Here is an 11,283-nt window from a genome sequence, read left to right as displayed (position 1 = left end):
TTTTATTTTTATTTTTATTTTTATTGGGTTTGAGTCGGTGTGGTCAATCTCGCGTGGTGGACTACTGGATGTGTTTCATCTTCGGCCTGAGTCTGCTCCAGTAACATAGATATGCCCATATGGGTTGGCTTTTCATCAATATGTTGGAATGACTTCAGTGTTGCGTTGGGTTAAATTACACGGAGTATGGAGTATTGAATTTGGATGTAATTTTAGAGTCATAAATTTCTAATCAGTAACTCTTTTATAAAAGTATTTCTAATGGTTAAGCAAAAGGATTTGCTTGTAAATAAAAAAAATTCAAACTACTTTCTTAATTATCGAGTCTGCATTAACTAAATTAAATTAGTAGAAATTTCAAATGGGCCACAAAAGAGATGTACACCAATTAAATAAATGTATATGAGTATATCTAAGCAACAACTTTAGTAGCTTAACCATTAGAATAGTTTGTAGCTTGAAAGTGTTTTAGCTTAAACAACTTATGTGTAAAGTTAAGCTAGTATAATTGTTGCTTACCATTGGAGATGCTCTAACACCATCTTACAACATAGTACGGGCCCAATATAATAAATTAGCTCATTAAAAGATCTTATATAAAAACCAATCGAAAGAATTGAAAACTCTTGTATTCGATTGACAGTTTGTCACTACAATCCACACCCTCTACCCCCTCATCAACGACAACTCCTTCGCGGCCCACCGCCTCACCACTGCCACCTGCTCCACCACCTTTGTAGTCCACCTGCTCACTGCCGCCACCTTGCAGATACACCTTAACCACCTTCTATAGATGAAGAATATTATGGTCACCGTCACTGCAAAGGGAAAGTCGTCAACTACCTAGGTTCAAATTTAATCTTGAAATTTCTAATTTTAAACTTGAAATTCCATACTTCTAAACTCAAATTATTGTTTTAACTTGAACACTCATCTTTTTATATTAAGAACTTAGAATTTTAAGTTGAAAATTTGGGTTTCAAATTACATAATTTAAAAGTTTTAAATTCGCACTCCCCACTGGAAAACATCATATGATAATGAACAAAAATCAACTTTTTATTTTGTTTCTTATTGTTACAAGTTTAGATATTGCTTTATACAGTCAACTAAATTTTTAGATAATGACTACCAATTTAGCTTGAAAACCAAATGTTTTAGATAATAAAATCACGGCTTTGACATGAATACTTGTGTGGAAAAGTTACGGGAAGAAGGTAATCGGGACAGAGGTTGGTTTGGAGGTTATCATTCTAGGTGGCATTAATGGCTAACTTGCGAGGATGGAGTTGCATAAGGGCAAACAAAAGAGGTGAAGGGCAGAGTAATAGAGTATAATCGTGCTTAATAGGGAGTAACGTAAAAGCAGTTATTTTTTTTCTTTCTTTTTAGGTGATTCTTTTTTCTTATATTTGTTGGGCTTTTTGGTTAATCGGTTGATCTTATGCTATGAGACCGCCTTATCCAATAATTTGTGATTCCTAATTATGGCGTGTTTGAAAAATTATATTTGATCCTCAAATTTGAATTTAGCCCAAATACCATATGTTAATAAAACTTGAATTCAGATATGGGTTAGATATGTGAGGATTTATACAAATTCTTATATGTACAAACCAAATACAACCTTTGACCTCGTCACTAGGGGTGTTCATAACCGCGAACCGAACTAGTTAAATTCACCGGCTAACAGGTCAGCCTGTTCACCATAAGTGAATACTATTTTTTCTTAATTTGTATATGCGTGATAACCTAAACGTTACAATTAAATAGAGGTCTTTGTTATAGTAACGAGTAATCATCATAACATGTTGAATACGACACGACCAAACGCTCAAATGTCAAAATGTTTGGTGCTTATTTCTCAAATCAACGCGATATTTAATTTGAACCCTCATTAACTATCATCGAGCGACTTATACGAAAATGCTAAAGAACAACCTCCACGGTTTTTGGCCAAGCTAGGCCTTAAACGAGTAACAACATTGGTTTTTTACTTTTTACTTTGACAATATGATCGTTGTGTGACAAGTGCAATATAAGTTTAATACTCGTTCATGACAATTTAATCATTGAGGAGGGTCTCGGCCCGCTAAGGGGAGTGGTAATTGACAAAACCTACAACAATACTACAACTCTCTCTCTAAAATTTATCTCACTTATCTCTAAAAATCCCCCAAAACCTAACCCTTCTTGTTCCCCCTTTTTCTACTACCCTTTCGCCGGAGATGGGACTGTCCAAAAATATCTGACGATCGGTCACATCTCCTCCTTTAATTATAGCTTCCAATTTTAACCTCGTTTTTTTTTTTTTGCTTCCTACCGATTATTTTCTGTCTTCGGAGTTTATGGCGGTTGTTTGTCTCGTCGACCTACCTTCGTCCCGTTCGATCCTTTGTTTCTCCGTCCTTTATTCGACAACATTGCATGCAACCTATGAGTGTGTTTCCCCCACCCAGCGCCCGTTCCCCCCACCCCACGGTAAGGCTAATTCTTCCCCTAGTCTGTTCTATTTTCCATTTGCCCTTGGGATATTTCTCGAGTCGTGGTGTTTTATGTGGGCTATTCTTTGGATCAATATGGTGTTCCCTTTCCCTTCGCTCCTTCTCCCACGTATCAGGTCATTGGTATGGGCATAAATCGTCTTTTTCGAGTCGTGGTGTTTTACGTCGTGTTGTTTTTTAGATTGATATGATGTTCCTCTCGCCCCCTCCCCCGCCCATCTGGTCCATTTTTGGTTTTACAGTGCTCGTGTTGAGTCTTTGTTTCTTAGCTTGGTTGCATGTAAGGCTGTTTGTGTCGTTCTTGGGGGTTCGTTTAGGTATCGATGCTGGTTGTGTTTATTGGTTTAGGCAGGCTATTCGATGGACTTGAATGGTTCGGTTCGTGAATCATTGTCTTAGATTGGAGTGGGTCAAAGTTGGTCTTAACTTATTCCATTTGAGGTGTGATTGGGTAGGATCGAGTTTGGTTGTCAGTGAACAATGGTGTTGGTTTGGCTTGATATGGTGGTATGCAACTCAACATCCATGCTGCTGAATACTTGTCTTTTTTTATTTTCGTTGTTCCAAATAATATAACCTCTTATAGAAATAATGAAGTGATGAGTTTATGTCTGGGTTATGTTGGCTACGTCTTAGAATGGTTCCTTATGGTGTTTATAGTCAGGCGTTTAGTTAAGGAGCTATTTGTGTGTTGGCCTATATACTAGCGTGGCTTATTAGGTTGTTGATATTTGTTTTGTCTAGTTCGATTATCAAGATGTAGAAGTTTTTTCTGCATTAGAGGCAGGTTTGTTTGGCTTGCATCCGACATTTCTTTTCTACGCCCTTGCGGCGTGAGTGCATCTCGTTCTTCACACTCGCCAGAGCAAATGTCTCGATGATCGTTAGGAGTCTCGTGCCATGTAGATGCTCGCGTGACGAAGCTTGTGCCTAAGTTATCGTACTCCACCAACACATAACAGTTACCCGACATCACATCTTCCTTAATCAATTAATTAAGAAATTGTACTTTTATTCTCAATAATGTGATACTATGTATGTATGGCTTTGAGAATCATGTTGTTAATATGTAAAGATTATATCTTTACTGTTCCAACAAAAAAAGGTAAATTATAAGAATGTTTACAAAGTTACATATTACATTGACCAAAGTAGTTAATTTAACCAAAATAAAATATCTTATTTCTTTGCATGTGTTTTGCAAATCGTAATTTATTTTCGCAGTACGTATTTTACTCAATTCAGTACTTTTTGTCTATTATTTTCCATTTCATACCCCTAAATTAAAAAAACCTCCAAATCAGTTTCTCTCTGTAGATACCTCATTTCTGCACCTCCCGCAAACCACCCGGTGATGATTGGGCCGCATGTTTGGTACGCGGAACGATTTGTGACAGTTCGTAAGATTATCGTCAAGTGATTGCTCAAATATTAATGTCTACCTCTTAGTTGTCATCTACGTCCCGATACGGTCGTTTTGACAGTAATTAGAGTACATTCGGAGTCCGGGCCTAAAACCGTCTCCATTTTCTGATAACCGTTAAAACCCGAGTCAGAATGTTCTGGAATGTTCCGGATATTTCTATTCCATATTTCACAAATTTTATCTTTTAGTAAGTAAATTCCCGTAATATTCACATAAGATATTAAGGAAAATCGAATTATTTCCGTCCTACCATAACTCAAACACGGAAATCTTTCTTCTGCAGGAGGAAACCACTTGGGAATAGACGCAAGCAGTCTTTGCGCCTCTTCCAAGAGACGCAGTGGCTGCTGCGCCTCTTCCCAGGCCCTTTTCTGCATGTTTCTCGTATCTTTTTTCATATCTTTCCGAGATTCACTTCCAAAGAGTCTCCGAAACCCTAATTCCGTCGTGTGATTAGTATAAATAGGAGCCTTCGTTCCTCATATTTCTCACGCGAGTGTCCGCCCTTCTCTTCTCCCTTTGCATTCTAGACTTTGTTCTTACTTTTTGGCGTCTACGTGCTTGAACATTCGACCACGTAAGCTCGGATCCTTCTGATTACCAGCCTCCCCGTTGCATGATCGACCAATTTGACCAACTACACGTCAATCAACTTAATTAATTAATCGTTTTCCTCTTACGAGGGCACTTTCTTTGCATTCGCGTCGAGCATCACTAATCGATATCTTAGTCCTTCTCGTTTCGTCAACATGTAAGTCTGAGGGTGTAATCTCTCTTTTATTTATTGTATTTTAATTATTGTACCACAATTGTAAGATTTATGTCGAAAACACCATTAAAACCGATTTCTAAAACCGTGTTTTAAAACTCTTTTTTACGGATTTCCAGTAGACAGACGTCGAGAAAAGACGCGAAGAATCGCCGCGCCTATTCAAGGAGCGCGCACCTGCTGCGCCCCTTCGTGAGGGCCGCCCGGTTCCCGCTTCTTTTCTTCTTCCTCAAATCCTCTCGTAATTCGTGCTTGTTTGTTTCCCTTTGTTTATTTCGTTGATTCTTCATTACAATAGCATAATAATTCACATCTATATCATTAATCATCATCATTAACGTGCTTTAATCATCATAAATCCGACTTAAATCTCTAATAATCCAATATTTGCGGGTTTTCGTCATTAGATTCAATTCCGGGTTGTAGAGATTCAATTTGTTCATATTGAGTTTCTGGAATTCGTCTTTGATATAGTTTTCATCTGTTTATTCATGTGTTCGTCGCATATTCGTCGTCAATCCATCGTACCTAACGTAGTTAATTGATTTAATTCGTAGGACTCATTAATATTTTTCACTTCTGTCATTATTCCATCATGTAAATAATCCGTTTGCATCCGTCTCATTCATGTTTTACTGTTTTTATGACCCATTCATATGTCAAATAACATGCTAATCACTTTCATCCGAATAAATAATTTAATTGATCATTAAATCACCAATTATCGTTAACGGCTTGCAATTACGGCTTCAACCCTTAATCGAGCAAGGAACAGACGCAGTTGTTCTGCGCGCTTATTCAAAGGACGCGCTCTGCATTGCGCTGTTTCTGGCGAGTTCGTCCCTGAACTCCGTTTCTGCCTTGACTTGGTTTAATTAGTTTACGTATTAACTAACTATTATCCGTATTATCACCTTCTGATCTGTTCGTAACTTTATTCTTTTATCTCTTTTTCTCAAATTATCCGTTTTAAATGTATTTTCGACATAAATCGCCTAATCCAATGTAATTAATGTAATTTTTATTATTGTAATTCATAATTATTGTGTATCTTTTATTGTTTGTATGTTTTTCACATGTAATCAACATTAAATCCTACTTCGACCCAATTGTTTGCTAATTACGTGTCAACCGACTTAGTCTAATCTTCACATGTTAGGATTAAAACTTGGATGTTGCATTGCATGCATATAGCCGACGATATATCATGTACGAATAACTCCTCTAATCATTAGTAGAGGCCGCTATCGAGGCGGGCGGGATTAGGTGTTCGATCAAAAGAGCTTCCTAATACGTACCCTCACCCCTTACTCCAGATATCTGTGAACACCCGTGTTCATTGGCATCCACGAGAGTTATTCTAGACATAGAATGCTAAGGGTAACGATTGCTTAGTGTTCATGTCTCTACTTTGTGTCTTGACATGACGCGAGGTACTCGAACGGTTCCAATTTCCCATAAAAATTGGTGGCGACTCCATACAAAATGCAAACGTTTGTTTCCCAAGCGCCCCCGTGGCCCCCGCTGTCCACACTCTCTATCACTCACCCTCCACCATCTCTGATTAATCAATTTTCAATTATAAACATACTTTGATTGTAGAATGGTGCGTTAATTCTACAAGTATCTATCAAATTAAGGTTTTTCGTTCATATTTTCAGAAATCAGAACTCTTTATTTAATTTAGGGGTTTTGTTAATTATAAATTATTGTGCTATGGCCATTGGTTGTTGGGGGAATAGTGTTGCCGTCGATAGGGAGAAAGTCGCAGCCGGTGGTGGAGTGGGAGGAAGTGGTGTGGTGTGGGGATAATTTTGGGGTTGTTTGGTGAACGTATTTTAGAGAGAGACGACGTTCGTCGGCGATAGTGAATGTGAGGGTAGACGGCTGGTGGAGGTGATTCACGATGGCACAAGGGTGGAGGAGGAAGGGTGTCGGCAGGGGGACGATGGTCCACGTTGGGAGAATGGTGGAGGAGGAAGGGTGATGGGGAGGGGCTATTCATGCAGCACAAGTTTTTTTTTGAACAATTCATCAATGCAGTACCAGTAACAGAGAAATTAGAGAGATTTGGAACGTAGAGAGGAATAAATAAGAGGGGCAATATGGTCAAAAGTGTACTGTGTTGAGTAAAATGCGTACTGCGTAAATCAACACCCTTTGCAAATAGCTTATCTAACCATATAAACTACATGTGAAATGCTACCTAAGGTACACGATCTTATTTAATCTTCTTTTTTATCCCTACCGATAGCGGTGACAATCTCCTTCGGGGTATTGATGACTGAAGGCAATTTAATGAGTTGATCCATTTTAAATTTGACTTTTTCATTTGCAAGAGTCAGAAATTGAATCCTGACCACTTGTTTAAAAAGTGAGAACTCTTACTATTTACACCAGCTAACTTTACACATTCATGAGAGTGTTGTTGGTAAAGAATTGCATTGAGAGGAGAGAAGAGTAGGGTTGAATTTGGAAGAGGAGACGGAGGATAATAAATGGAAGGGATGTGCGTGCAAACGTAGAAAGACGGACATTTGATGAGGCACGCTTCCCACGAGGGCATATTGTAAGGAGGAGGAGAGGTCAACCCAAAGTCGTAAAACAGCAACAATTCTCCAATTCAAAGGAGCAAGTAACACCACCACTGGGCCTACCCGAAAAGAACACAAAACACATAGTAACCCACGAGGCAAGCATTAGCAGGCCACAAGTCATAACAGGGAAATAAACGGCTTTTAATATGAGCAAGGCCGCAAGGGGTATTAATACTTGTAATTAGAGCTGATAAGTCTGACCCGATCTGAATGATCTGACCTGAATTTGAGCAAACCCAACCCGGTAGAATTAGAAAATATTGCGACCCGGAATCGACCCGTAACTTGACACGACCCGATTACCAGAGACCCGAACCCGGCCCAGACCCGACCCAAATCAAACCTGATTGCCACCTCTACTAGTTGTAATACATTTTTTTGTAAAACTGTTTTACCCAATTTTAAAGTATGTTTTGCATATTAAAAACAATTAGTCTTTATAGATGGATATATCGGTCTAACTACTATTTTTATTAATATTATTATGATGGGGTTTGATGAGATATGGTAAATCTGCATATTAATATAAATATAAATATAAATATAATAATAATAGTCTGTAAAGAAAGAAAGAAACAAGGGAGTGGAGTCTCAGTCATGGATCCGTCCATCGTCATTCGTCCCTGTGTCGTGTTGTGTTGTGTTGTTTTTATATAAAAAAAAAGACAGTCGAGTGATCTCATTCTAAATCTCATCACATCATCATCGTTTATATCACCAAATCTCAAATCTCAATTCTCAAATCTCAATCTATCTCTTTTCTCTCTCTCTCTCTCTCTGTTAAATCCACCAACCCCCAATTGAAGATTACAGATTACAGAATAGAGAATAGAGATTGCAGAAAGAAATCGAGATTGAATAATAAGAATGAGCAGCGAATTAAGGACAAGATTTCTACAAGTATATGAAGTTCTGAAATCGGAGCTCCTTAGTGATCCTGCTTTTGAATGGACACCTGATTCCACCCAATGGGTTGACCGGGTATGTCTCTCTGTCTAGATTTCTACTCCCTTTTTTTCAATTTCAATTTCAATTGATTCATATCATCAATGTACTCTATGTATATTTCCCAATGGGGTTGATCATATATATATATATATATATATATATATATATATAGAATAGAATACAATAGTAGATTAATTCCACATTGAATAATAGGAGTATGAGAGTATCTAGTAGTTACTGAGTTAGAATCCAATCCAAACAATAAGAAGAGATGAATCTATCATTATGAGTATTTATTTGAATTCATTACTCTCATTCATTCACTCTATAATAATACTAGTAGTATATTCTCCTTCAGATGCTGGACTATAATGTTCCTGGTGGTAAGCTCAATCGAGGACTATCAGTTATTGACAGTTACTCTTTGTTGAAACAAGGACAAGACCTCACTGATGATGAAATCTTTCTGGCTTCTGCCCTTGGCTGGTGCATTGAATGGCTTCAAGCTTATTTTCTTGTTCTTGATGATATTATGGACAACTCTCACACCCGCCGTGGCCAGCCTTGCTGGTTTAGACTCCCTAAGGTTGGCATTATTGCTGCCAACGACGGTGTCATCCTTCGCAACCATATTCCCAGAATCCTCAAAAATCATTTTAGGGACAAACTTTACTATCTAGATTTGTTGGATTTATTTAATGAGGTACTTACCTCATCCTTCCTTCATTCCCTCTCCAAATAACACTACATTACTACTATCACCATCTAATCTAATCTAATCATATCTTTTCTAATTTTCCAGGTTGAATTCCAGACTGCCAGTGGACAGATGATTGATCTCATAACCACTCTTGAAGGAGAAAAAGATCTTTCTAAATATTCTTTGGATCTGTCAGTATACATACATACATACCACTAAATATCTCTTCTCTTTACAAATATATATTTAACCTTTTCCACTCTCTCTAACCCTTTGTTTCTTTTTTTCTAGTCACCGCCGCATTGTTCAGTACAAAACCGCTTACTATTCATTCTATTTATCAGTAAGTTCATTTCCCACACTCATTTGTTTATTTATTTGTAGTCACCGCCCCATTCTCCAATATAAATTCTGTATATTGTTTCACATGTTGCTAATTTCTTATTGGACAGGTTGCATGTGCTTTACTCATGTCAGGTGAAAAACTCGAAGACCATATTGATGTCAAAAACATTCTTATTGACATGGGAATATATTTCCAAGTACAGGTGTGTTATAAATATAGGACACATCCTTCTTTCGGTTTGCTAGTTTGACAGAACATATTGTGGGTTTTTAATTAAAAGTTCAACTCTACAGTTGCGATACACTCATCTTGTATACTGTTTTCTATATTCTACTTCTGATTAACTTCCAATTTTTATTTTGTGGGTTTTTTTTCTTTCTGTATAGGATGACTATCTTGATTGTTTTGGAGACCCTGAATTTATAGGCAAGGTAAAAAGCAAATCTTCTCTATTGCATTCTTGAGTTGATCTGCCAAGTGGCTTTAGTATCTATATATCCTGACATCAACATCTTCTGATCTTCAGATTGGAACTGACATAGAAGATTTTAAGTGCTCTTGGTTGGTTGTCAAAGCTTTGGAACTATGTAACGATGAACAAAAGAAAGTTTTACATGTAAGTTAGGCCTGCGATTCTACGCTTCTTTACGCCAGTTCGTCTGGTTTTGATAGCTTTCCAGGTCCAATAAACTTTTGTTAGGTCTAATTGGTCGTATTTCAGGAAAACTACGGCAAGCAAGATGCAGCCTGTGTGGCAAAAGTGAAAGAGCTTTATCATCACCTTGATCTCCAGGTTATGTCCTTTCTCAGGCACACTTGTATTTGTATCTTAAGTGGCAAGCAGTGGCAGACCTTGGAATGAAAAATAAATGGTGTCAGGGTTTGATGGAGATTTGAAATATTAATTACTCTACCGTTGAGTCAAGGGAGACGAGTGATAGTTTTAATACTGGATATATAAACTTAAAAAGTCAGCAGAGGTGGCCTTCTCCCGACATAAACAAGGTCCTCCACATCTGTTTTTGTAGCTTCTAACTCATTTGAGTTTCACACGTGAGTATGCCATATCCACAAAATGAGGTGGACTTTATAAACCACGGAGGCGTACTACTACCATCACCAATTAGTTTTACGATGAAACCTTCTTAGGCTTATGAAATAGACAACCCCTCTTCTTTATGGGTGTTGCTCAAGCCCTTCTCATGAATTTAACCTGGTATCAAAGTCCGTGACTATTACCTGGCCATCTGGGTATGGTGATTTAAGCTTGGTAGGATCAGGATAGGGGTTTACTATATCTTATATATCAAGGGGTTACTCTTTATGGGCGTGCTCCAGGCCCTGTTCAGTCATTTAAACTGGTTTGCTTTATCTGTTTTTTTGAGCTTTCTTGTTATAAATTTGCAGGGTGTTTTTGCGGAGTTTGAGAAACAGAGTTATGAGAAGATAGTAAACTCCATTGAAGCGCATCCAAGCAAATCAGTGCAGGCTGTTCTCAAGTCATTTTTGGCAAAAATATACAAGAGGCAGAAATGAAACTGTAATGTTTTCGGCTTATAAAAAAATTCCACTGACTCGACCCCTTCTCAAAAGGGAGGGGAGAGAATTGATTTGGGTGTTTTGAATATTTTTGTTTCAAATGTTTTGTAGCTGGTTTTGTTATCTTATTAGCTTGGCAGACAAATCATATTATTGATACATTACACTCCTAAAGGAGAGGATGTTTTGTAATGTGATGGTCATTTGTAAGGACAGAGGTTTTGATCAGGGTTTGGAGTGCTACTTTTCCTGTTTAAAAAGAGGCCAGGAATTTCAAGTTATCTTGCAATCAGTTGTCGCCTGTTATCTCTCGGTCACTATACCATAAATAGGATTGATACGAAGTAGTTGTGATGCGGTGACATTGCCTAATCTGCCCTATCTATCTATAGCTCAGGGAAACACATCTTGAGCAGGTAGGTTAAGCAGTGAGGATCCTCGTGTCTCATCTCTT

At 37.8% G+C, this 11,283-nt stretch overlaps 1 protein-coding gene across 1 annotated transcript; it reads left to right on the top strand.

Annotated features, from left to right (window-relative positions):
- The first annotated feature begins 7,853 nt into the window (after nt 1-7,853).
- LOC141619735 (farnesyl pyrophosphate synthase 1-like) lies at nt 7,854-11,057 on the top strand. Its single transcript, XM_074436755.1, has 9 exons — nt 7,854-8,277; nt 8,603-8,947; nt 9,047-9,135; nt 9,236-9,287; nt 9,397-9,492; nt 9,677-9,721; nt 9,817-9,906; nt 10,012-10,083; nt 10,698-11,057. The coding sequence occupies exons 1-9, from the start codon at nt 8,164-8,166 to the stop codon at nt 10,824-10,826; spliced, it is 1,032 nt and encodes a 343-aa protein (XP_074292856.1). The 5' UTR covers nt 7,854-8,163; the 3' UTR covers nt 10,827-11,057.
- Nucleotides 11,058-11,283: the final 226 nt, after the last annotated feature.

This window comes from Silene latifolia, chromosome X, assembly GCF_048544455.1.
Source record: "Silene latifolia isolate original U9 population chromosome X, ASM4854445v1, whole genome shotgun sequence".
Lineage (NCBI taxonomy): Eukaryota > Viridiplantae > Streptophyta > Magnoliopsida > Caryophyllales > Caryophyllaceae > Silene > Silene latifolia.
The sequence above is the reverse complement of the archived record's forward strand: the minus strand, read 5'-3'. Positions and strand labels throughout refer to the sequence as shown.